At 43.7% G+C, this 27951-nt stretch overlaps 1 protein-coding gene across 3 annotated transcripts; it reads right to left on the bottom strand.

Annotated features, from left to right (window-relative positions):
- Positions 1-27728, bottom strand: rassf5 (Ras association domain family member 5). 3 transcript variants are annotated; one of them, XM_052076870.1, is made up of 6 exons: positions 26887-27728; positions 13604-13725; positions 4433-4546; positions 3610-3913; positions 3399-3514; positions 1-2599 (listed from the first exon to the last, which is right to left on the bottom strand). In XM_052076870.1, the coding sequence occupies exons 1-6, from the start codon at positions 27620-27622 to the stop codon at positions 2456-2458; spliced, it is 1536 nt and encodes a 511-aa protein (XP_051932830.1). In that variant the 5' UTR covers positions 27623-27728; the 3' UTR covers positions 1-2455. The 3 variants fall into 3 exon arrangements, with proteins under 3 accessions (XP_051932830.1, XP_051932829.1, XP_051932831.1); XM_052076869.1 differs by lacking the exon at positions 26887-27728 and adding an exon at positions 21049-22093; XM_052076871.1 differs by lacking the exons at positions 13604-13725; positions 26887-27728 and adding an exon at positions 9865-10984.
- Positions 27729-27951: the final 223 nt, after the last annotated feature.

The following is a 27951-nucleotide window of genomic DNA, read 5'->3' on the forward strand; positions in this document are numbered from 1 at the left end:
TGATTTCCATAAAAGGAATAACTTTTTATTATTTTAGTCTGATAGTCTGTACATCTCTATTGATATAGTTATTACACGCTTCAAGTCAAACAAAATGAGTTGCCAAAAAGGACCACGCCTCAACCCTTGAGCTTAAAATTAAATAACAGTCAGTCAGACACGCACATGCGCACACGGTTGGTTGGAATGACGAATGAGTCTAAGGACAGCATGGGAGAAAGTAAAGTCACGTAACACTACCTCAAAGAAAAGCAAATGATGTGCACACAAGTCAAAAGCACGCATACAAACACTGAGGCACCTGTGTACAGGGACGCGCTGTCCATCCGTCGGGTACATGAACGGTTATGCGGGGACATAGGAAACGAAAGGCACTGCTTGCGGGATCAGATGTTCACTGAGGAGCAAATCGTTAGCTTCGTAGCAAAATTGCCAAAATCATTTTGAAATTATTTGTAACTATGAGGAAAATACCAATGTGCTTGCGAAAAAAAACGTCATCCAGGTTGTGATAATCCGCAAAAATTGAAACAATGTTTTTTCTTGTTTTCCCAAAATGTTCAAATTTACCTTACACAACTATGGTATTAGGCCAACAAAGTACTCATGGTGTGGCCTCATTGTTCATTTCTTTTATACTGTATGTGTGAAAATATATAAAATTCTTTGGTTGAATAAAATCGATTAAAAAAAAAAAGATCAATTGAAGTCAAATTCATCATCTATCCAACTCAATTGCAATCATGCACACAATGCACATTTTGATAAGCATGGCCAAGAGCGTATGCGAAAGAAAGTCCAAAGAATCAAAAAAGAAGACGACCGTTTTCACATTATCTCCACACACGCACGATGATGCCAAAAGAATGATGATAATCATCATCAGAACAACAACAAAAAAGCATTTTCCAGTGTCTACTTATGGTATCACATAGTATGCATCACAAACCCATCATTGGCGCATCATAACCTTATATGATGATTCCCTCCCCCCCCCCCTTTTTTCTTTTTAATACACGTGGAAGCCATCTGCATGAGAGTGACAAACTGACGGACCAGAACATTTTCCATGCAGCGGAGGTACCTATATGGCTCAAAGTCTCTACTTTTCCACACTTAAAAGCACTTGGTCAGCTGCAGCACTCAGATTCAAGGATAGATATACTGTACCTACGTGCCAATTTGCTCTTGCACCATTACGCTTTCACTCTGAAGACTAGTATAGGTACTCCACACTACTGCGGTGGCCCCCCCCTTTTTTTCCCTGCCTAATCCTTGAGTAGACTGGTTTTGTTGTTGTTTTTTTCAGTCAGCAGAGTCAGACCAAACTGGTTGTATTGTTCAATGGCAAACCAGCTACGAGCGTTTTAATAACCGTGTTGTGATCCAACAAATTATGTGTCGTTAGATGATGCAGCTCTGATTATGATGACTACAATGGACAATGGAAAGTATTTGTTAAATAAACAGCACTCTGCCAAGCTCGCTGAACGTGTCGATCAAAAATTTCCAATACAGCTCTTCTTGCCGTGGACCTCTGTGCCTGATGTTGTGGCCAGTCGGTGTGCACGCCACTTTTAAATGAAAAAAAAAAGCGTACAAATGTATTTCCCACATTTTAAAATCATCAAGTTGGATGTGTTCCTCTGAGTTTGGTGCAAACATCCTATTCGTCAAACGCACAGAAAAGTGTTTTTGAGTCACGAAATGTCTTCAATTGCAGGTGGACCGTAGACATTCGGCTGGGTCTCCGTACGCACTTTTAAACCCCTATGCCACTGAGCAGGATAGACTTGCTTAAGCGGCAATCCAGAATGCCAAGATTGATTAGATTGTTTTTTAAAGCTTTTTTTTTTGTTAAAGCTTTGTATTTCAATATGGCCCCTGAACCTTCACCTCCCTCCCGAGCCCACATCTTCTATTCAAGCAACAAATCCAACACCAGATTCTTGCACATCAGTCAACATTTCAATGAAGGAAAACACACACTTGGTATGATTGTCCTTTCTTTCTGAAGAGATTCCGCAAAGGATAATCATGCGTTCGATTCGTCATTCTAAATGGGTTGTTTAGGTATGTTGGGGGAGCTGAGAGAGACTCATGCATAAGTAACACTTTGCAGTAGCAGCAGTAGAAGGAGAGATGGTCATTTTAAATGCAACAGAACACTTTGTAGTCCCTTGGGTTCTTGAGTAAGTCCACATACCCCTAGTCTCCTGGAGCTCTTGAAAGAGGGAGCAAGGTGGGGGTGTATATATATAGATATGTGTGTCCTGAGAAAGGCTGTGTGCGTTTGTGTGTACATGCGTAGACGAGCTCAGCTCCGTCTCCAAGCCGTCTTAAAGGATGGCGTCTCTCTGGAGCGGTGATGGGTGTTCAGTGTTGAAAGGGTTAAATCTCTCCCTGCTTTGAGGTCACATAGTACCAGGTTTGGGGTGGGGGGCGGGGTCAGGGGTCAGGGGTCGTGCTGCTGGAGAGCTTGCTGTAGTTTGCGTCTGTACATTGTATATTTAGATTGCACGGCTCGCACGCGCTCCGCCTCCTCTTTGTCCAGGATGACCAGGAAGTTTTGAAGCTCCGGGACTGAGAAGGCGTGCCACTGTTGACAAAACACACGTTACTATTTTTAGGTCAGTCGTTAGGCATTCTATAGCTTTTCATTACAAACAAGATGTCCAAGTAGGTCTTGTTGAGTTGAGGGTGCCTCACAGTGAATCCCCGACTCACAACAAAAAGCTCACCTATTTGCAGTTTTGGTAATCTTTCTGTAAAACCATGAGATGCCTCAAGATGGCGTCAAAGCCCTGGCTAATAGGAAAGTAGTAATTGGTGTCAAGGCATGTATGTTGAGCAGTACATCTAGATTATAAAATCGTTGAGTGTCGTGGAGGAGTTAAGTTTAGCCTGGGTTGTTTGCAGAAGTTACAGACAGTCTGCTGGACGTGTCCGTTTTTGCTCTGATGATTGGCTATTAAAAAGCGCTAGCTAAATATCGCTAGCTAACAAAGTATAGAGGCTTTGTTATTGCTTGACCTGTATTATTTTTAAGGGTTGTGAAGGCAACATACTCATGTGCTTTTGGTGCATTTAAAAAAAATCCAATCATCTGTAATTTGTGTTTTATAGTTTAAACTATTACTTTAGGTGTAAAAAAAACTTTCCTTATTCATGTTTTTTTGTTATTAGTGAAGGGACTGGGTCCCGACGCACCCCCATTAGTGGGGGTTTATTCTATTCCGATGCAAAGGCATCATCAGTGTGTAGTTCGTAGACAAAACGCCTCAACAAAAGATAAAAGTTGCCCAAAGACAAAGTAATAAACCAAAAGGATAAAATTTGCTTGGCGGAAAAGAATGTAGATGAGTTCAGTAATCGGAAACAAAGGTGTGCTTTTTCACCTCCACTTCTCCAGTCTCGTTTTCTTTGAGGACAAAACTGAGCCGCTCCGGGTCAGGCCCTGCTAACAGTCTGAGAAGAAGGGGACGCTCACACAGAGGAAGTTTCTGGAACAAATCTGACCAAAAAAAAAAAACCCCACACAAAATACTAAAATTGGAATGTGTTCGATTGTACATTGTATGACATTTCAAGTTTTTACTCCTTCCTTACCTTGTCCATCACGATGCGTTTGCCTGTATAAGGCAAACTTGCGAGGGTTGTCCAACACCATGAACTTTTTCAGCAAGCCCTGGATCACCTCTCTGGTTGTGGTCGTGGAACTGATGTGCAACTGTTTCACGCAGTCACAGGGGAGGTAAAAGGAGGTTCGGTCCTCACCCTGCCCACAGTCTCGGCCCTCTGATGGTGAGCCATCAGGGCCTCCCGGGACGGGCACATCCATAGCTGGCACTGTGACGGGTCGACTAAGCCTCAGATGGACTTTGATGAAACCTGTGTAAGAACCGTCTGAGGCCTGCGGCACAGTAATACATCAAAGAAAAATTAGAGAGAAAATTTGAATATAATGGGCCGTGGTTAAGATAAGATAAGATATCCTTTATTCGTCCCACACTGGGGAAATTTGTAGAATGTATGTAGAAAGAAGAAAGGAGAAAGAGAAAAAAAAACAACAAACAATGGATAAATCACAGTACTATTTACAATTTTCCTTCACATAATTTAATTATTATTATTATTATTATTATGATTGTATTATGTGTTATGCATACACTCTCCGCACTGTCGGGTGGAACACTATCCAAATATATTTTATTTACGTATATATATACACACACACACACACACACACACACACACACACACACACGCACACACACGCACACACACACACACACACACACACTAGTGATATTACAGCCAAACTGCTGATTGTTGTAAGGTGAATTGAACAAATTTTTTTTCAATGTATCCATTTCTGAGGTCTCCATTTTTTGGGGGGTTATTTCCAAAAGATCTGAATATGACAACTCACTAGTTTCATGCCATTCTCTGACACCCGGGAGTTATATTCTTCTATCCTGGTGCGCACCTCTTCTTCTGGAAGGTCTTTTACACCCCCTTCCTCTTCCTCCTTTGCTTCACTCTTCTGTTGCCAGACAGAAAAAAAAAAAAGATAAGCAATCATGCAGTGTCTATTTCAGCCACAAGATGGCGGCGCCTCCCTCAGGAAATCCCCAGCCTCTTTGATGAATAAACTCGTCGCTAAAAGGATTTTACCACGCACACAAAAACAAGAAGGTGAATGAGAGACTACAAGAGCATCCTCGTTTTGTAGATGCATTCAGCTGTTGCGTCTTCATTAATTTCCCGTCCTACATCTTTGCCAAATGCAACAATATGCGACTCTGACCGGATCCGATTAGGACGCCGAGTGACACTTTTGTATTGACAATATTGATACAATATTCGTATCAATCTTCTCTTCCAAGCAACCAACCAGCTTTGTCACTGAAAAAGAGAACAGGAAATGTTGCAAATGAAGTGCGCAAATGCGTCAGTCAGCATCCCTGCACTCGATTATTTACTGCACGCCATGTTTCTCACTCATTGTGATGTGGAGGAGGAGGGGTGAGAGCGATGGCAGCGGCAAATGACAGAAGCAGGAGGTGAGGTGGAGGTGGTGGGGTGGGGAGGTAGTGAAGAGAGCGAGTAAGGGGTAAGGAATGATGAAAGAGAAGCTGCTGAGCCAGCCTTAGCAACACAGAGTTCGACTAGGTTATTTATAGTACACTCGGAAGCATCCTCTCTATCTTATATTTTTTTTTCCTTCCTCTGTTCCTTTGCATTATCTGGAGCAGAGAGAGAGAGAGAGAGAGAGAGAGAGACTATGAAATTGTGAGAGAGAAATGCAGGTCAGGAATTACTTCTGAAGGGAAGTCCTCAGGTTGTGTGCTGAAATCTTGTTTCTTTTCTACAGAGATTTGCACATGAGTGAATGTGTATGTCTATGTATATAGACAGCTTTGAGTATTCAACAACACAACGCTCATATATATATATATATATATATATATATATATATATACACACACACACACACACACACACACACACACACACACACACACACACACACACACACACACACACACACACACACACACACACACATATGTATATATATAGCTCATTCTAGTTTGAGATGATGTTTCATACAAACACACAAACTGCATATTATGTATTTGAAAAATCAGAGTCCTTCGGCAGCTCTCATATTCTCATCAGATCAGTCAAGACATAGTGAATCCTCAAAAGTCGAAAGCTCTGACGTTTGCTCCAGAATTCATCACACATAACGTCTTTCAAACTTTTCTGGAGAGAGTTCAACCACTCGTTTTAGATTACCGGTAACTTTTGACATTTTGTGCTAAATGGAGAAGAGGTATACCACGGACAGCGGATATTACGGGAAGTAACCCGACTCACATTAAAATTTACAACGATGGAATTGAAAGTGTTAGCGGAAGAGGCAAACAGACATTTCACTGCATTATAGAAAAGAAATATATTGTTCGCATAGTTTGGAGAATGATTTACAAATATCTATATTCACTCAAGATGGACGCCAAAGTTAGGCAGAACATATACGTTCCAACACATGTGCATTTATGTGTCAAAAAAATCCTCTCGCTTGGTGTTCGTGATGCTGGGACAGCCAAATAACATTCGCACGACTTCACCAAACGAGGAAACCGGTTTTCGTTCTGAGCCCACTACTGCAGCAGGTTCTGCAAGTGGTTGCATATACAATCAAATCAAAATTCATTCTGGTACGTTGACGGTTTATTGTGAACTGCTTACATAAGAAAGAACAGAACCATTGGGGGCTAAGAAAAACATCTGAGGAATATGCATGATATGCATCTCGAGGTCCTCCCACGTCAAAGGCAAGCGCATTGAAAAGAACCTCGCAGGAATTCCTGCGTTTGTGTTCGCCTCCAAATGCATCAGAGGCACAGGCAGGCCTCTTTGCATTCCGGCGGCAGTGGTTACAAAACAATACTTGTAGCTTCTGACTTTCTCCCTTTCATATAATTTACATTTAACCTTTTTTTTGTTGTAATTGTCATCAGATTAACTTCTTTTGGGTCTTATTTAATTACTTGAGAGCAACTTTCATTGAAATGTGAATCAAAGATTTCTATCCAGTCGATTTTACAGTACGTGATTGTGGAACTGGAGAATTATGACAGCCTAAATGTGTAAAAGAGCTGTTACATAAGGGGACATACACACACACACACACGCACACACACACACACACACACACACACACACACACCTCAGGCTGACATGAGGATGTGTTGATGCACTCATTTTGATAAGACCGGACATGAGAGGTCACACAACTGCTTGAAAGGGTCCCGGAAACATTCAGTATTTGTATGCGTATGTGTGTGTGTATGTGTGCATGTTTTAAAAACACATCCCAATAAAAGCTCAAATGTAAAAAGAGGACACACAAACCAGAACACCTGCGCTACAGCTCACAGTACCCACATAAACACGTACAAATTTACATCGCGCAGTCATACACACACATGCTCATGCATTTTTGGGGATATGAAATCAGAATTGGAATAGAATTCAGTAGAGCACAGAAGCTTTCCAAGGTTGAACTTCAATCTAACCGAAAACATGTACTCTATGTGCAAACGTTATGGAGATGCCCATTCCATCGGACAGTACTGAACCCCAAAAAAAGTGTCTAAGATAGTGCCATACGTGTTTATTTGTGCGTATTTTATTCCTGAATTAATTCACCACCATTGACGGGTATGGAAGTCAAAAGGTCCATTGCTTTATGGTGGCCTGGCAGCGAGTGGGTTTGCGTTGACAGCAATGAATGCCCTTGAATGTCAAGCCACACACAAACAAACATGAACGGCCTGTTAACTCTGGGTGCACAATAAAAATCTGGTGCATTGCTTACCCACTGAAACAACTCATAATGTGAGGATGTAATCTTACTGGGCCGTATCGTTTTTGATTCTGGGGCAGGGCAACTAAAAAGAAGGCAAAAAGAGAATATCATTTCTCTATTCAAACGTCGCCATTACATTTTCTTTCTCTGGCACTGGGAAAAAATGTTTTAAAAAAATCTTTTATTAATCATTATTGTCCCGATTGTCAAAAAAAAAAAATCCAATCTGCAGTATAGTTGCAACGATTTCACTCATTTGTTATTAATCAGCCATGTAACTCACTGCATTAAAAAAGTAGCGCCCGAGAACAATGCAAACATCCACTGCTGGGCAAAAAGCAGCACACATACTAAAGCTAGCAGGTTAACGCAAGGCTAAAAAGTGCAAATGACTCAGAGTGAAAAAGAGGATCTTAACTCCCCCTTTCACCGTTTGAATGAATGTACCGGTATGTAGGGTTGTGTGTCTGGAGTCGAACACACCTCACCGCCTTTCGCACTGAGCACTTCTATGCACAAGATGACACACACAATCGTTTGCATAACCTCCTTTTCATTTTCAAAAGTGCGGAGAAAGAGGATGTGAATCTACTTGATGATGTACAGGAGAGAGCAGACACTCTCTGATGCTCCTGTGCCATAACGTCATTTGCAAGCATCTTCCTCAGGCTATGAGAGAGAGAATAAGCTTCGCCAGCTGACAACAGGGATGCTGGAAGCAGAGTCAGGCTAAGCCCGATCAGCATTACTTCTCAAGCGCGTGGCAAAGCTAACCCGCACATGCTGACTACACAGCTGCTCAATTATTGAGGGATTGTACTTGGGCCAAATTAGACGCAGAAGGTATCGCCGGGTCAGACGGCGGGGGTTTAAACTGATTGAGCTTTCGTCTTTTATTTTTCGCTCGTCTCGTAGAAATGCACACACAGAGGAACCTATAAAGTGCAGGTGTCAAACTCGAGTCCCGTAGGCCAAATCTGGCCTTACCACATCATTTTATGTGTATGACTCACCGAAGCAAATGCGAGTTTTGAGGTAAAAAAAAAAATGAGTAAGAAAAATCATTTATGCACTGTTAATGTGATTTATAACTTGTTTTTAATCTTGAAGCGAGCGAAAAGTAAACATTAAGAATTGAAATTAAGTGGTTGCACAAGTGTGCACACCCTCAAATCGGTGGGGACGTGGCAATGTTCAAAAGTAACCAGTCACATTGATAATCATGTAAAATAGGAGTCATTACACACCCGTCAACATTTAAAAATACATCGAGTCTGATAAAACCTATCTGCGGTTCAGCTTTTCTATTGGTCTTTTTCAGACTTCTTCAAACAGTAACTTGAAGGTTTTGTGCTAACATTGAGTGCTATTTTCAACTTTACATAATTCCCTCCCCTGTTGTTGACTTAAACTTATCAAAGAAATACAGCGCCCAAACATGTTGCTGCCACCACAAATTCACTTCGCTCCACTGTAGGCACGGTGTTCGTTTGATGATGAGCATTTTGTTGTGTTTGCAACAAAAACAAAACATCCCAAACAGAAAAATTGTGTTTTAAGTATAATGGAGAAAACGGACACACTGGAATTAATCCTGTATGACCGACTGGGGAAGAAATTAATTAATTGCTTTCTTAAAAAAGAAAAAAAAGAAAAATGTATGCATTTTAAATGGAAGAAAACACTTTATATTTTAACAAATGAACATTGATTATGTGGTATAACTCAAAAGTGTATCGGTACATTTTTATGAGCACGTACAGGTGCACAGTATCGACAGTGATACGATTCTGTTATCGATACCTCTCAAAAGAGCGAAACTCCATCTAGCGCTGCCGAGAAAATGTTTGACCACTGAGCGGAGCCTCTTCTGTGCTGTTGGTTGGTATTGAATTTACATGTTGGTGCTGAGGCGAGGTCTGCACTCTGACAGGAGCAACAATATGCAAAGTATTGCCACAAGCATATATCATGTCTATGTGTGGATAGGCAGACCCCCCTGCCCCCCGCAAAAACGGTTGCCATGGTAACCCCTCCCCCCCAACTTGCTACAGTTAAGCAGTAGCCAACACGCACACATACACACCAACAGTCAAGTGCTAGAGTTTCAGCTTTGTTTCTACGGAAACCTCTCCCACGCACTGAGGAGGTTGACATCATTACATCAGTTAAAAATACATGTTGCAGCTTCACACCTCAAACATGCCCCAATGTTTGATCAATGTGCGCCCCCCACCACTGTCATGAGGCATCAAGGCTGGAGGGATAAGGCTGACGTGATCAATGTTGCTAAATAATGTATGACTTGCCATACATACATGCAGTAAGAGGCTGCCCGCAGTGTCCTAACCACTTCCTGCTCAAACTTCTGCTTTACTTGCCTTCAAGTTTCTCATCCAAATGATAGTTGAACAACAACAAAAAAACCCCACCAGCGACTTCTCTGCTTGGCGCCACGGCTACCCGCAAAAGTTTTGTACCTGAATGGAATGCCTGGGTTTGCGAAAGAACGACGTCTTGGCCGTGAAGAAAGTGAAGTCTTCGTTCTCATCGTCCAGGCTGCAGTAGCCGCTGCTCATGCTGTTACTGCTGGTCATGGAAGGGGTCGGCTCCGTGTTGACAGTCATGGAGAGGTATGGATGGCACAGCTTGACAAAGTCCCGCTTGAACCTGACTAGTCTCCCTCAAAGTGTTAAGTCCCACCTGTGACGGCGATTGCAGGGGGGGGGAGACCAGGAAATCCGAGAAGCAGCGTACAAGTGACACTTCCCCCACGAGTATTTGTTGCTCTGGCAACATATATGCGCCGAAACATGTACACGCGCCTAAATGCGCGGCAGGAGATTACCTGGCCCTTGTGTCCCGGAGTCACTTTTCAGCTAGGTGTCAAGTTCACCCACCTGACAGCGACTTGCTACACTTGCAAACTAACAGTCACCACCGTGTATACGCCACAACCACATCCTGTTCTCTTCTTAGGAATCATCTGAGCGGTGCTGATGTTTATACGGAGGGAGAAGTTATCTCGTTTGGCGCGCGGCACAGTTCACGTTGTGTAGCAACGATGCGTAAAGTCGAGCCGGTGCCACCGGTTACGTTCTCCTCTTCGATGAGTCGCTTCGGCAATGCAAACCAAGAGACTGATGCCTCCCTCGCCTCCTCTTTCTCTGCACCCGCTTTCCTCACTCACTCCCTCCCTTGTGCAGCCTCGCTCGACCATCTGTGGTTATCAAGCTGAGAGCACCCTCCCCCTTTTTCGCGCTCGCTCTCTTTCTCTCTGCAGTGCAACATCATTTCCTCTAACGGAGAGCAAGGGGAGGGGGGGGGGGGGGGGTTGTTGATGATTGAGCTCCTGTTTTACATATTGTGCGTACCACGACTGCAATGACAGGAAGATGTGTAGACAGTCAGACCAGAGAGGAAGATGGCTGTTATGTGTTTAGGTGTAGCTCTACAATAACAAAGGCAAATGTATAGAAAATGATTGGATGTCTCGTTTTACAATTTTCAGGAATGTTCATAGATTGTGAGCTATAGGTAGTTACTAGCTGTTCCACATCCATCCAGAGCCACCGTTTAAAGGGGAACTCAACTCAAAATTTGTCCTCCCGAAAGTATGTCCGATGTAGCCCCACTAGTCTAAACATGGCATAGCATATTGTGTTTGTGGACTATGAGCTAAGCAGTAAAATCCACACATTTTTGTCCCTCTCAGGGGGTGGCCATTTGGCCACTTGCTGTCAACTGAAGATGACATCATATTTCAACAATCATGGCTCAGCTTCAGAAAACAGATGAGCCATGATTGGTTCTTACCGGAGCCTTGAGAAACTGTGATGTCATTTTCAAGTGACAAAAAGTAGCAAATTGGCTGCCCCCCACCCGAAACAGCAAAGACCAGGTGGATTTTGCTACTGAACTTCAAAGTGGAAGTCCACCCCAAATTTTCTTGACGATAATATCTTCTATAAACCTCTCTACTAGTCTAAATGCAGCACTTGTAAAATATGAATAAAGCAGCAAAATCCACACATTTTTATCCATCTCAGGGGGCGGCCATTTTGCCACTTGCTGTCGACTGAAAATGTCATCCAAGTGCCTAAGGGGATCAGTTAACGGCTGTCAGGGCTCACCTGTCCTGTTTTCTGGGTTTGATCATGTGACGTTTGCATGGTGAAAAAAGGGGGGATTTTCTTCATATTCCACAAACAATATTAATCAGAATGCCATTTAGAGTGGGGGAAGGGGAGCCTCAGACATATTTCAAAAGAAAAAATCACATGATTGGGAAAACAAAGAAAAACACAGATAAGAGGAGAATAGCACATCTTATCTGAACTAGAGGAGTTGTATTTCGGAGCGCGAAATGGGAAGCCTCCGCTAAGTCAGTCTTCCTTGTTGTAATTTAATAATTCAAACAGCTCATGAGAATGACAGAAAACACAGCAAGTATTCAAAATGTATTGTCCAAAATATTAGACATGGCTAGATTGTATAGGCGTGCGTAATATTACGGTGTGGACGTTGTAACACTGTCAACATTGGTTTGTGGAGAGTTGATCTTGTGGTCCTGAAAATGAGATCACCATCTAGTGAATGATTACCCAGGTTGGAGATTAAACTGACCTCTAACCTCACGCCGACCCTTTAACCTGCCTTCTAACTGTCAATGAGCCTGTCCTCCTCCGAAAGGTAAAAGCCGATTCCCCAAACACGCCTGCCATTGAATGTAGGGAAACTCATTACATCTGTATGCGCATTTATTTTCTCTGTGTGTAATTCATGGTTAACATTTACTCAGGTGGTGATTTACCAGAGGACTCCTTCAAATGGGGCTTCCTCGTTTGGATCCTTTGCAGTGTTCTTATGTCTTTTTATGTTTAAAATGGATACGTGTGGGTTCACTGTGCATGTCGACTACTTCCTTTCATGAGGAGTTTTGACCAGCTCCATGCATATCCTTATGTCTGTTTTATACTGCCCCCATGTGGTCAAGGTGCACACACCAGAAGGAGCAGCAAGATGTCCATTGAACTGAAGAAAATAATGTAGCAAAAAAATTCTATTTAATTATGCCATTATTGTATGTATATTATTGTAGGGTTTTATAAAATACAATATTTTAGACTGCTATTTTTATTTTGTTTGGGAGGCTGGAACAGATGAATGACATTTCCATTCATTTCAATGGTGAAAGATGGCTTGAGATATGAGTGTCGTGAGTTAGGAACGTGGTCATGAAATATAATAAACTCAAGGCACTGCAGTATTACAAATCAGGGCTGTGCATCTCTCCAATAAAACACGATTCGATAAATATCTTCACATAGTTTAAAGTTGAACGATTCGGTTCAATTTGATGCACCCATCGTTTAACTCAAAACCAATTTTCCAATTCAATTTTTATTTTATTATTACTTTCTTAATTACATACATATATACATATCATAAATGAGACTGACTGAATCCGATTTTTGAACCACCAGTGGAATTTTCTTTGGGGTCCTAATTTTAGGTCCCCATGGTGACATGACTTCTCATGTGGGGAGTGTGATCAATCATACCAGACTCCTCACTGCTATGGAAGTCCGGAACTATAACATTAACAGAGGCCTCAACAAAAGGTGACACTCAACCCAACGTGCTTCATGAATGTTGACTGCATTATTGAACGTAAATTATCTGCACTATGTAGGCAGACAGAGATTTTTTTTTATGTAGATTTTTTTTGGACAGGAAATCAATCAAACCCAGATATCCCATCCATACCCACCAAACAAACAAAACACATAAATAATTTTACATCACAGAGTGAGTGTTTTCTGCTACATACAGTTGAGAGAGGCCTGATGCAGTCCGAGCCATAAAGGAGAGCAAATGACAGTAAGAGAGCGAAGAAGACTGCAGGGAAATAAATCGCGCTTTGTGTGAAAGCGAAGAGTGTGCGTGTGTATGTGCTGAACCGCAAGTGTGTGGGTGACTGCAGCTGAGAGGTCAGGAGCACTGAAAAGTACCCGGAGAAGTGATTTGTATAACTATACCACATAATCCTTGATTTCCATATTTTGTCAGTAATGGAGGCCTAGTGCATGTTTAAGTGTCCTTCCTGTTATTGTTGGGTGGATGGGGGGTTCTGAAAAGAAGAGGTTGCCTACCGTAAAAACACACACGAATGCGTGTACATGCAATCCATCCGCACATAATATTCAAAATGCTTACTTTGTGTTTGGGAGTGGAGCAGCGGCTTCTGGGAAATTGTGTTTCTTCGGGCTTATTGTCTCGTTGGTTGCAGTCCAGCTGGACTTGTCTCTCACACTCCAGATGGCAAGTGTAGGTGCAGTCTGAGGAATGCATAAACACCCCAGTTACACTCAATAAATGATAATGAGATGATAAATGATGTAATTTAGCATTTATAAAATCCATATTTAGATCACGCAGTGCTCACGTGCATATGTTGCAAACATGTCTCCCCCGCCTCCCCCCCAATTTTGAAAATCCCCGCACAGACGCAAACCTTCAAAGGGGGACACCAGCGCTATCTAGTGGCAACATTCAAATTCACACCTATAATTGTGGCTATCAATTACTAATGACAAACATATTGGTGTGATCGTCATATACTAAAGATCACATTTTATATTTTGAATAGATCTATAAGGAAGAACAGCAATATCACATTTTTGTTGTTACAGAGAACTAATACAGCTGAATAAATAAATCTGATGCTTCAAAGAGACCACATTGTACAGACACATGCAAGGACCATGTAATGTATACCACACAATTCAATACACTAGAATGCTGACAATCCACTTGCACACACAAGGTACAGGAATAGCACCACTGGCACTGTGAACTATTTTTTACTGCTTGGCTAGAGAGGAACAGATTTACATTCTGCTCCTAAAACTTCCCCAGAATAAATTTGCCATGGCCACAGGCTTTGCACAAACTCTTGAGTCTCACAGCTCACGTCTTTGCCGTTGGTCACACAGTCCACGCAAAAGAAAAAAAAGGAGATTTTAAAAGCACACAGACAAAGATGGAACTGCAGCTCGGAGGCGACGGTGATTCCTAAATGGTTTCAATTTTTCACGCGCATGAGACTCACATATTAAACAAGAGGCAACACATGCAGTTATATATCATTTACCCTCCACAACTTTTGTGATAGATGAGTGTAATGTCCTGGTTCACATTGCATCAACACTGTAACCATGGCAACAAGCCTCTTTGTGCTCATTGTAAGGGCGATATTTTGTCAAATCGAGCCAACTCTCCAACAGCAGTTGGGTTACAATTAGTTGGTGGCTAAGAGATTAAAAAAAGAATTATTGACATAAATCATTTCAACTCGGTTGCTAAACACAACGGCAGCACCGCAGCACATAAGCAGTTTCTCAGATGTGCATCCATGTTTATGTTCCCTAGATTTCTCCATAATGGTCCTTTTACATTGGGGATTAGCCAGTGCTGATAACATGGATCGGTACCAGCCTTATTTGAAGGTATCAACTTCTCAAGGAGGGTATTCTCAACTGATACTTTCATACTTAAGGAAAAAAAAGAAATAAATCTGTCATCGAGTAAGTCCTTCTCAGTAGTAGTTGTTGGTGCTATACCGGGGCAGTGTGACACATCGGCAAAATCATCATCTGCGTCGCAAAGAAATGTCTTCACTTTTTTGTGATTGTGTTAAATGAGCATTTGTATATCAAAAATACTGCAGATAGTGGTACTTTTCTCCCAATAGCTGCAATTGAGTAAATGAACCTGGTCACAATTTGGGAAAAACGCAATTTAAAGTGGAAGATGACATCACGTGCAACAAACGCAGAGTATTTCGGTTTTTCAGTCACGTGAAAATGAAATGGTTTTGAAATTCGGGTGTTGTTGTATTGTACCGTTTGACCTGAGAAGGGTTCACATAGAGTACACACAGACAATGAGGGGACTTGACGAGTCGAAATGTGACTGAGAACGGGGAGTGATGGCTCAGGGATGAAGCGTCTTGCTGACAGACAGCTAGGAGGTGTTGGGGGAAAAGGCGAGCGCTCAGATAAGCAAGCGATTGTGTTGCGCTAACTTCTATTTAGGGGCGGGGTCACTGCAGAAAGATGAAAGGAAACACGTAGAGGAAAGGAAGAGAGGAACTCCTTTCCTGCCTGCCTGAGATCATTTGCAGGTATCAATTGGGAAAGTTGCATTTACAGCAACTATCCACCCATCTATTTTCCATGGTGCTTTTTCTCATCAGGGTCACAGGGTGAGCTGGAGCCTATCACATGTGACTTTGGTTGAAAGGAGGGGGTAGACCCTGGAGTGGTTGCCAACAATATAGACACAATCGTTCACACACACACGCACGCACACACACACACCTATGAACAATTGAGTATTCGCATGGAAGTAATATCACCAGTGGCATGCCGACCCCCTCTGGTGGTATGTGAAGGAATCACCAAATTAAATGCATAATTTGTTAAGTACAGTTCAGTCGTATGAAAGTTTTTAACCCTTTCAGGGACAGCGGTTATTACAGTGGACACCTTATCATGTTATCAGGTTACTGGGTGCATGAAAGGGTTAAAAAAAGTTCAACAAAGAAAAACCCCAACTAAACAGCTTCAGAAAATGGCGCAGTAGATTTCAATCCCAGACATGATGGTTATTGTTGGCAAGCTCAGCTACAACCTTGGGAGGAGCGTTTTAACTGTCTTACTGTGGAGTGAAGTGAGAGGGAAACACCAGGAACACTCGCAGTGATGGAAATTTCCCTTTGCGACATGCCCACAGTGGGATGATCATACTTGAAACAAAGTACCAGCATGTCACGGTTCATTAAACGATCACATTCCCACGCTGATAAGATGAAGCCACGGGAGTCGCGATAAACAACAACAATATTTCAAGAATGCAGGTACAAATGTGACGGTTAGCCGCCCTGGAATCGCAATCCAAAAGAGCATTATAATAATGAAGTGTTTTCTAAAATAAAGTGTTTCAGTGGTTGTGATACCTGTAGCGGTGTCGTGTATGCAGTTTAAGTTGATCCACTTCTTTGTGTGGATATGCAGAGAGCGCAATTCAGCCTTTGTTAAGCGTTAATGGACCCACATGTCTGTAAAGGTCAGTGAGGCATTTTTGTTTGTTCCCAGTGTGAGAACGCTGGGGGGTATCTGGGAGAAACTTCTGTTATTGCGCAAACAAAGAAACTTGACATTAAAATGAGCAAAGACCAGTTCTGCTCAACTTCGCTGGAGTCAGGTTTCAGTTTCCACTTTTTATTTTTACACCCAACTTTTCATGATGTCACTTTCGACGGTATTTAACTCTTTCTCAGAGCCGACGCTTCAAGGTCACGACGACTTGTGCGTGTACTGCGATGTTGTGTGTTGCTACATGACACTCACAACCTCGGCAGATCTTCCATAGCGAAATGCCCCAAACACAAAACCGCCACTAGACACACACACGTCCCTGATCCCATCTTTCCGGTCAGACTACTTCTAACTTGACACTGCCTACAGAAAGAGAGAAGGAGTTATATTCTTTACTAAGCCACATCAAAAAAGCTAAATAATAAAAGCCCCCGACCATACATTAGCAAAATGTGACTTGACTACATTACATTAGGCCCCACAGATGCAAACCTGAAACTAGTGTCCTGAACCTTTTCCAACACAAGATAATGATTGGTGGTTTCACATCCGTAAAATCCTTTGCAAAAAAAAAATAAAAAATGATTGCAACAATTATTATCTTTGTGGCATTTACAAAAGCGTTGAACAATGGCTTCAAGGATGAATATTTATGTTCAGAATGCTACGACCAAGAAGCAGACAATTTCTGTAATCAACTCCGGATGTGACAACGGCGGTAATGAGGATTGTGGGTGGTGCGAAGGGGAGGAGTTAGACGAGCACTGTTACGAAGATGCAAGTACAAAGACATTATATTTGCGAGACCTGAAAAACAATGCTGTTGAGTATGACAGCCAGAGGGTGACTTGTACCATTGAGTCATGAACTCAACTCAACTCAGCTGTATTTATAGAGCTCTTTCAAACAGCCATCGCTGCATACAAAATGCTGTACATGGAGCAATTTTAATGAAGCCATGCTATTTCATTACGAGTAAGTTGTATGAGAAATACAATTTAATTTACAGTAAACAAATAAGAGATGGAGGTGGTTTGGAAGCCGGAGGAGCAATAAGCTGAGTGTCATCCACATAGCAAGGAAATGCGATTTACAGAGTTCAAATTTACAAAGAATCTTGACAAAGTGAAGAAAGTGGATTGCGAACAAATGAGGCCCTACAACGCAACCCTGAGGAACACGCAGTTTCGAGGCAAAATATAAATACCCTAGTGATCCCATGTGCCACCCATCGGCTTTGTATTTTTAAAAAAGCATAATCCTGTCTGATGATTTACGGTTAAATCCTGTCCTACTAAAAACTATTTACTGTTTTATCGCTGTTGATAAGGTGAGTAAAACAAAGCACCAAGTATTATTGAATGTGTGTGTGTGTGAGTGTCAACTGCACTCAGCTTGTCTCCATAGAGGCCTGCCTAAGTGGAACATTTCAAGACATGCATATCTCTGGTTTCGCAAAGTCGCCGCCCTCATAGTCCTTTGGAAGCCCAAGCAGTCGGAATGTTTTCCCATCGGCCAAATCTTCACTCTTCTGTAATGTGAGATAGTGTGTTTCAGAAGCAGGGACGGAAAGACTTGGGATAGATATTTTTTTTTAAACAGTACAGACAAGTAGGTGTGTGACGGAGACGGGAGGGGAAACATGGAGATTAGCCTAGTTCTTGGGGTCATGGAGGATTGTCGGTATGGCGCCAAATCGCAACATGATGGGGTCGCATTGTTGGTTCACCATATCTGGGTAAAGAGGGAGGGGTAAATCCGAGTTTAGGCAACTCTAAGTCAGGAGAGATGCTATTAACACGGTCACTAATGAACCCAAAAGGGGTCTTACGAGGGTATTAAGAGCATCTTTTAGCCAGTCTGATCCCATCATCCTATCATAGCTCATTTAGAAGAGCTATCCATATTCTCAGCGCAGCTAATGCATCCCATCCGTCACAATATCAGAAGGACTGAAACCGATGCACTTAAACATTGTTGCTCACTCTCTTAATAAGCACTCGCCGCACAAGCACGAGGTAACAAACCGCCAATTTGGAGGTAACATATATTTTACTGATGCACTTCACCTCCGAGACTGCGGCATCTTCCTCTGAGCCAATGCCGCCATATGTCTGGCAACAGATGCAGGCCTCACCAAATAAACAAGAGGAGATTTTAATTGTGTTTGTTTGGGGAAGGATTCTGTCTGACTGATCTGCAGATGGATGCCGCTGAAGGCTCAAAGTGGTGCTTTCAAAAAGGGGCGACCATCACGCCGTTACTCACTGCGCTTAATTTCACGGTGTGAATTCTGACAGTGCAATCATAAAGAGCTTTCACGACGAGTAAGCTAATTGAGGTTGTTGTGCATTCATGAAAACGAGAGGTAAAATTTAAACAATTCTCTCTCTCTCTCTCTCTCTCTCTCTCTCTCTCTCTCTCTCTCTCTCTCTCTCTCTCTCTCTCTCTCTCTCTCTCTCTCTCTCTCTCTCTCTCTCTCTCTCTCTCTCTCTCTCTCTCTCTCTCTCTCTCTCTCTCTCTCTCTCTCTCTCTCTCTCTCTCTCTCTCTCTCTCTCTCTCTCTCTCTCTCTCTCTCTCTCTCTCTCTCTCTCTCTCTCTCTCTCTCTCTCTCTCTCTCTCTCTCTCTCTCACCCCCCCCCCAAAAAAAAACAATAAAACCATTTCTAATCTTTGACTCTCAACTATTCAATAGCTGACTCAAATGGCCTAAAATAACACTGGAATATTTGCTGTAGGAGGCAAAAGCAACGTTTCCAGCAGTCACTTCCGTTCATCCGCGGTACAGTTTGCAACTGTAAAAACCCTCATCTAGCTTGTGCTTTTCCCATGCAGTGTGTGTGGGTGGGCTGGTGATATGTATAGTTTGACGTCACAGCAGAGTGACACAGTTTAAGCCACTGATGAATTCAACAAAAGACAACACAATCCAAATCCATTTCAGTTCTTGGTCAGCCAATCATCAGATAAGATATCCTTTATTTGTCCCACACTGTGGAAATTCAGACTCCATTGTATTCAGCTCCACCCGAGTACGATCTTGTGATTTGAACCCCAACAGCTGGAAGCCCCTTATGAAGTATATTTTTAGTTATTTTGGTACCCTTTGCAATTTCTGGAAAAATAAAACTTGAGGATGCTTGCGGATAACGTTCGGTCAAGGTTAAAAGGTTAATGTAGCAGTTAATGCTAAATTAGCTTCTTCAAGTTAAAGCAGAGGTCAAGTCAGTTTTAACTCCTCTCAGCTCTCCAAGGGGTAGATAGAAGCTTTCCAACCAGTTTTCTGTGTTCGAGGGGAAATTCATGTAGGCCAATGCATCATGCGGCGATGCCATCCTTATAATTTCCCCGGTTTGGTAACTATGTCACGTTAAGCTTCTAAGCCTGCCACTTTGCCTATGACCGCGTTTTATTATACCTCCATCAACTTATCGATACTTTTAAAAAAAACATTTCAGACATGTTTATTAAACTCAGTTCATATGACGGTAACTGAGGCATCTCCATGGCAACCCATCAGATAATTTTGCCGAGTCACAATTTCTGACCGCTAAAGTCACCAACTTCAATCGTAGCACTTTAGAGAATTTCCCTAAAGTAGGACAAACAAGGTTGTGTGTGTGTGTGTGTGTGTGTGTGTGTGTGTGTGTGTGTGTGTGTGACAGAAGATAATTATAGGACAGCAAAGAAGAAGGGAGCGAGGATTAACTGGGTTTCCTTACTGGGAGCGCCATCTAAAAATATCCATTATCTTCCTGCGGTAGCCTGTGCTATTGATCCTTTTTCTAAAGCCTTTTGTGGATGCATCGTGACATCATTAGGTGAGTCTTGTGAGCAGGCTTGCTCAGTAGGGGGTGGGGGACACTCAAAAACATGGAAATGTGCTACAACATATTGTTTTTTTTTTTTACTTGAGCTGTCAGTTTCCTGCAGTTGAAGCCAATCAATAAAACTGCAGGGGCCTGCATTTTTTTTTAAACACTGTTTGTGCTTGAGTTACATTAGGCATTCATCAATCACCTGTCCCATCTAACATTAGTTGAGCTGGATTTGGAAACAGGGGGCCCCGGGGGAAATCAATGCCATACAAACATCCTGCTACAAATACGAAACACAATAGTTTAATTGGATTTTCCGGGCATCTTTCACATGCTTTCTCCTTCTGTGTTGATTGCAGATCTCTCTGCATTTGTTTGTTCTGTTTACTGGACGATTCTGCTGATCCCAGCACATTTGCACTCTTTGTGCAGGCTGTTCACACATGATGGTGCACAGAACGTGAGCAGATAGAAACAGAGCCGTCACAATGTCCACAGCCCGCAGCCTGCCTTTGAGCCACCCAGACAAAAAGTGTCCAGTCATCACAACCCCCCGACCCCCTTTGGGAAACAAAATAGTGACCCGTCTTTTCATCGCAACAACGCAGACCTTCGCTCGTACGCAAACTTGAGCTCTCAGTTTTCTGCTGGTTCTGTCTGAGCGACGCTCTTGCGATCATACCTGAGGTGGGGAGCAATGACCCATTGGAAGCTGATCTCCGAAGCATCCTCAGGCCATCACTCCACGATCGGGACTTGGGCAGCCTCTTCAAAAGTCGTCCCAGCCGGCGTGACACCTGCCCAAAGCAGGCGCTGCTGACTTCCCCCTCCGAGTCCCCCCGCACCTCCTCCAGACGAAGAGACACCTGACCAAGGAACGTTCTCCCCACCGTGACGCCTTCCACACTCCTGGACCGGCCCTCCACCGCCGTCTCCCTGCGCCCTCCGTCTTGCCCGGGCGCTACCTGTGCCATGGATGGAGCATGGTGGCACCATCTGGAGGGCATCGTCCCGTAACCCTCGCTGGCTCTTCTCTGCTGCCCCCGCCTGCCCCTGTCCCCCAGAGGGCTGCCCCAACGCCAGCCCGCCCATGGCCCCCCTCTGCCATCCCAGCGTAGCCACTCTGCCACCGGTGCCACGCTTCGAATAAATAGCCCCTTCTGCGCTCGCTCTGCCACCCCTCCACCGGTACTCCTCACCCCGCTAATGCTCTGTCGCCTCTCACTTTGCTCGGACCTCCCGGCCCTGAGGTGCTCCTTTTCCCTCCATGGTTCGATTCCTGTGAGCGCAACGCTTTTCCAGCCCTCTGTCGGTCTGTACTGCAGCACCCACACTCCGCAGTGATGTGCAGCTAGCTTAAAGAGACAGAGACCCCCACATGCGATATCAGCGTCACTGTTCTGTACATAAGAGCTCTCCTCTTTCCTTCTCTTTCGGCAGGAGCGTTCACCTTTTTTGCTTCTGTTACGACAAGATTTACCATGAATGACACTCTCATCCCGTCTTTGCATGGACAATCCAGCTTCGTAGGTCCGATTGCCACATCAAGTGAATCATCTCGAGTGTTTCCCTTGCTTCTTTTTAGTGCGCTTCTGGTTAATAACAGGCAAGCCCTGCGTTTTAAGGGAATAGAAGGGTTTCCTCAGCGCATATCCTTCCATTTTTCTGTTGTCTATATCCTCATTAAGAGCACAGGTGTGCTACAGTGTATGGCACCTGATGAGAGGTGAGAGGCGTGGTACACCCTGGACTGGTTGCCAGCCAATCGTAGGGCAGCCTTTCCAACCTCGATTGCAGGGGTGTCAAACTCATTTTTGCCGCGGGCCACATTGAAGTGACAGTTTTCCATCGAGGGCCGTTACGACTGTAAAAAATATTTAAAGAAGTCAAGAATAATGGTTGATTCAACGATTGTTTAAGTTACTGCAATGAGGGATTTGGTAACAAGAAAATGCTGACATTATCCGTCTTATTTACTACATATGAGGAGTTGAAATTTTGGTTCACATTTTAACAATCATGGGAAGACGTTGACGTTTCTGATTTGCTTTCGCGGGCCACATAAAATGATGTGGCGGGCCAGATCTGGCCCCCGGACCTTGAGTTTGACACCTGTGCTCTATTGGGTCAAGGCACATACCGGTACTTTCCTCTAGAAAAAACTCACGGTATACCCAACCAAAGACAAATGTCACAAAATCGAGACTGAAACTCGAACCCCGAGTTTAATTGTGTAGTGTGAAATCTGGTTCAAATTTCTCACAGGAAACAATTATGTGGCAGCGTGGCTGGGAATTCCAGCGTGAAAAGTTCTACCGTATCTTGATTTCACCTGTGTTCTCATTATTTATTCGGATCACAAAACCTTAAGGAAGGAATTTCTGAGGAGTGCCTTTGCTTTGTCCTTCTGCAGTCCCACTATCCAACCACCAAGGACAATCTAAATATAGAAGGCCTGAACGGCCTCCCCGTGAGCAGGTCATGGTGGCAACAAGGCCTTTCTGCTTAGAATATATCTCTCATCTTCTAAACTCAACTTGCCATTGCAATCGTGAATCAAAATTCCGCTGTGTGATGGAAACTCATGTACGGTTTAATATTTGCGAAGGGGGTGGGGGCATAACAGATTATTAATGGAGTCGGTTGAAGGACGATGATGTTTCTTCTGCGCTCAGTAGTTTCTTTCTTAGAGACGACTCGTCAGCTCCGGCGTACTGTTTTTAAAAAGAACGTTCATCACATGTCTGGCAGAGCTGCAACGGGACAAAACGTTTGTGAGCCATTGAACACAACCCTTTTTTTGGGCGGGGGGGGGGTGGGGGGGGTGGGGGGTTCTTCCACTGTGAATGGCGCCTTGTGGAGAACCAATGTGGAACAGATGAGAGGCTCGACGGAAACAAGGCCTGCACTGTGTAGACAAGAAGAGACCAAGGAAGAGATGGTCTGAAAAATGAAGTTTTTCAACATTAACATTAGTTAATGTTGAAAAATAGTTAAATAACATTCAACCTCAACATTAGTTCAGGTGCCCGATAAAGAACACGCTGTCAGAAACGCCACAGGTAAGGCTCATTTTGGTTTCCATGGACCTACGTTAGCACATTTTCTTCGACTCTTTGCTACAGGTGCAATCAAATGGCGCTGGTTTAAAAAAGACAGAACAGAGGCAGATGAATGCCACGGGGAGCCATATCATCCAGACATCAAACATTTTCAGGGGGAAACAATTAACCTCTGAAGTAACACATATTTTCCAAATTTGAACAACCCTCATGCATGGCATCACCTAAAGTCTTCCAAGTCAAAGTTAGGTGACCTAAGCACACTCGAATTCAGACAAATTTTACAGTTATTTACCTATTTTCCCATTTGTGTGACAAGTAGGTCAACACGCTAACCACTGGACCGCCGGGCCGCCCTGAAGAAGTTAAATAGGGTCTTTGCACATGCCGTGACCAGGATTCAAACCGGGATCGCAGCGGCTACAAGCGAGGATACTGATCCCCACATGATCACGGTCCTTGTACCAGAAGTATTCAGGTAATAATATCACATTTTCTGTGACCCGGTCACAGGTCGAAGGTCATTGTGCTTTTTAACAATCGGTTCTGGGGTATTTGCTTACCAGGGCATTCACCTTGTGGGCCAGTGCAACAACTAAAAGGCTCACGGGGAGCCAGAGGGATCACAAAAACGTTGATGATCAACATACAGCGAAAAGAGGAGAACCGTCGTTGCATAGGAACACCTAATTAAGATTTACAGGTGCTAAATGGTGCCACAACAGCACGGTCCACTCAAAGCCTTAATTAAATCCAAACGTGACATCTGACTCGTCTGCCAAGCCTGTAATCCCAGTCTCTCCATCCATCAGACATAATCCCGGGCAGGAGACACGTAGCGAGGATTAAACGGGCTGCCAATCTCCCTCCCTCCCTTCCTCTCTCCCTCTCTGCCTCTCTGATACAGTAAACTCAGGTTCAAAAAAACGTCCTACACAACATTGAAAAACCAAACGAGCAGCATCATAAGGATGATGAAGGATGCAAACTGAAAACGAGAAGACCCGGAGAAGGACACGACAAGACCAAAGATGTATCAAGCAAATTGTAAAAAGATTGTTTTTTGGTTTCAAGAAATCGAGACTCAATCCCTGTGATTTTATGGGTGTTTTTTTTGAAAGTGGATCATGTGTGCATGCATGGGCAGTTTCTATTTTGGTTCATCCAAGCCACAAAAATATCCAGAAACACCGACATTTATGTTACCCCGCATGGCTGCACATCCATCTCTGATGTTTTGTGAGAAAATGCTGCAGAGTGGACCATTTATTCTTAGGGCCAGCAAATAAAATGACCACCCACTCTAAAAAAAAAAAAAAAAAAAAAAATCTGAACTTTTTTTGTCCCAGTATGCCTTCCGAAGAAACTCATGACCAACAGTAATCTCCGCTCTCGCTTCGCTGGGCGGCCACTCGCTGATGGAACATTAAATCAGACAGCCCTGCAGCGCTGCGGACACTCGCGTGAAACTTTGCACGCCTTCTACATTGCATCACTACAATCTTGCACGACTTTTTGCCATCATATCCTATGTCGCCTTTGTCTTAAATTTTCTATTTGTCGTCCCTACTAAAAATCTGTGATACTGGACGTTAAAAGAAAAACTCTTATCAAAGCAGACAGCCAGGAACATGAGCTGTCAGGTGTTCTTGGTTCCTTTGAAAGGCACTATTATTGTTATTAGGATAATTAGAGCACACTGCTTGCATACACTTCCACCAAGGCAGTCTGTCCAAAGACATCGAGACACTGTAACCCAATTGACCGATGCAGTACAGGTGTTTGTGATGTCAGCAGTAACCACGTGACCCCAGCAGAAGCCTTCCAACGTGTTCACCAGACTGCATATAAATAGGCCCCATGTAAATCGGTTGTTTCTGGAATGCAAAAGGCAACAACACATCACTCAAGACGACAAAACAAAAACCACCATTTTTCCTCTCCTTTCTCTTTAAACAAGAGCCATAAATCCTGGAGCGAGAACAAGGAGGCAAAGCTGGAAGGACAAGATAATGAGCTTTCCATGGGTAAATGTTGGCCGCATCCGTGCAGCAAAATGTCAGCTACCAAAACAACAACTGACTACTTGTACTCTCTTCGCGAGATCGGAGGCTATAACGGCACATATTGGAATACAAACATTTGAGGACTTTGAAATGCCTACTCGTTTATTGCTTGGCAGAATCCTTGTTCTTCCAAAATCGTTGCTTTTCAGGAGAAACCCCGAAAACAGGGTTCATGGTTTGTTCAACCATGAACATTGTATCGTCAAACAGTGCAAGCCATTTTAAACTTTAGATTGATCACAAATAAAGATAGATAGATAGATAGATAGATAGATAGATAGATAGATAGATAGATAGATAGATAGATAGATAGATAGATAGATAGATAGATAGATAGATAGATAGATAGATAGATAGATAGATAGATAGATAGATAATAAATAAATGCACCCACATGTGTGGCCTGACCAACATTATAGATGAATGAAAAAATATGCAATTGTGACATAAAAAGGTTTGAGCCCCACGGCAGCGATATGGGCAGCCTTTTGACCATTTCATGACTCAATTTTAAATCGAGAGCAGCGTGATGACCCGTGCTTCAGGTCTGGCTACTACTGCACTTTTTGTCCTCACGAATAAGACAAATCGGTGCACTAGTAGAACAGCTATGCGCACACCAGTAGAGTGACTATATATCTCACCCCACACAATTAGTAGGTGGAAAGCCCATCGAGGATTTTGTCGATAGCCTTGATATTCAGATGAATCCCATGTAATGGTACACACTACACACATTTTGTGTACCGTAATATTGACTTCTCTTCCCACATTCAAAACTCATCTCAACCCCCCCCCCCCTATTTAAAATTGCATACTCAGTTTAAACTCATCGCTTCTTTTATTATTTATAATTTTATCTGTGGTTTTATTACTCGTTTTGAAAGGCGCTTATAAATAAAATGTCTTATTATTATTATTATTTGTCCTCGATAGCAAGATACTAGGAGAATGACTATGAAATCCTCGTTGAGTGTTTGTGTCCTACTAGTACATTTTATTCCCACTACTAGTGTCACTTTTTGCCTACTATTATATGGAAAATGATCTGAGTATTTCTTTGAAATGCTTGATATATATCTTAAGGTCCATGCCATGCACTAGTACACGCTTTATGCGAATTCGTAAGGCAATTCAGCACTATACTAATTATTTACAGAACGCTAGTTCAGTGAATGTGTCCTATTAGCTATTTTTCTACTACTAGTGCCACTTCAGGCTTAATACATAGAAGGCTGTTAGAGAATACCTCGTACTAGCAAGTAACGAAGCTTTTACCTCACCACTAGTAAACATGCTGTTGGTGTCACGAGTATGTTTTCAGTTACGAGTTGTGAGCCATAAGTGTGCACTCATACCCAGACCGAGAGACCATTGTAGTACCGTACTCACTTTGACACTCGAGGGCCTGCGCGGTGATCTGACGGCTGCAGACATCACACCAGTCCTGCGTAACGGCCTTGGCTTCGAACCGGTGTCCCGCACCCTTGTCGACCGGGAGCGGGAAGATGGCCCAGGCCTCCCTGCGGGGAGGCTCGGTGCGGGCCAACCTCACGACTCCGGTCCTGCCCTGCGTGAGACGCTCCAGAGAAAGACCCCCGCTCTCGTCCCGGGCGGACACCGAGCTAAAAATGCCCTGGTGTCCGACCTCTTTGTTGGCATGCTCCCGTCCGCTGTGTCGAATCTGCCGGTGCCGGGAAGCAACTGACGCGCTGTTCGTGACATCGACTGGGGCGCACTGGAGCGCAGCCTTCGCGTTGCGGTCCCGAGAGTCTCCCCCGGCCGGGGAGCTCCAGTCGGAGCGCACGCTGCCCTGCTGCCTGGCTTGGTCCGGGCTACGTGGCGAAGCGGGGGAAGACGAGGCTCCTCGTCGGCACCCACCCGTTGGAGACCCGCCGGTTGCGACTGCTGCCGTGTCGCCCGTTGGTCCTACAGGCAAATGACACGTCCCGGCTTGGTTCGCGGCGGTAACGGAACCGCATCTTCTCAACATCATTTTCTCCCAGGAAGACTTCCTCGGAAGGGTGATTTTCTTCCTGCTGGCAGCCGGTTTGAAGACCCGAAGCAGCGATTCCGAGTCCAGCCTGTGTTGGGCCGGGTGTTGGCCCACCACACTCGCAGAAGCCATCGCGGCTGCAAGCTGCTTAATGTGTCTGCCGTGTTGTGCTCCGTCCGTGCCTTGAATGTGAACTCAACTGGCGTGTGACACCAGCTTGTCGCCGTGACGTCACGACCCCGGGAGTTCTTCGAAACCTACGGGCGCGCGCTCTCTCCAAAGCGACGTGGACGCGCTCGGATTCTCAACTCGAACGTTAAGCGTTTTAATTGTTGAGTGATCGGCAGATTTCTAAGAAATAATCTGGCCACAGAAACAGAGTATATATATTGATCCACTGGTGAAAAGGACACTTTGATTCGCTCCTCTTTCATCTATAACTGCTTCAGACATCAAAGAGT

Source organism: Hippocampus zosterae, chromosome 9 (genome assembly GCF_025434085.1).
Source record: "Hippocampus zosterae strain Florida chromosome 9, ASM2543408v3, whole genome shotgun sequence".
Lineage (NCBI taxonomy): Eukaryota > Metazoa > Chordata > Actinopteri > Syngnathiformes > Syngnathidae > Hippocampus > Hippocampus zosterae.

What these genes read in the sequence shown, in the direction of transcription:
- rassf5 (XM_052076869.1), bottom strand. Translation starts at nt 21,877, where the DNA reads ATGCAAAGACGGGATGAGAGTGTCATTCATGGTAAATCTTGTCGTAAC. An exon ending in CAGAGAATGGCATGAAACTA is followed by an intron (nt 3,914 to 4,432) that starts GTGAGTTGTCAT and finishes ACTGTGCCGCAG; the next exon opens with GCCTCAGACGGTTCTTACAC. An exon ending in AACGCATCGTGATGGACAAG is followed by an intron (nt 3,515 to 3,609) that starts GTAAGGAAGGAG and finishes TTTTTTGGTCAG; the next exon opens with ATTTGTTCCAGAAACTTCCT.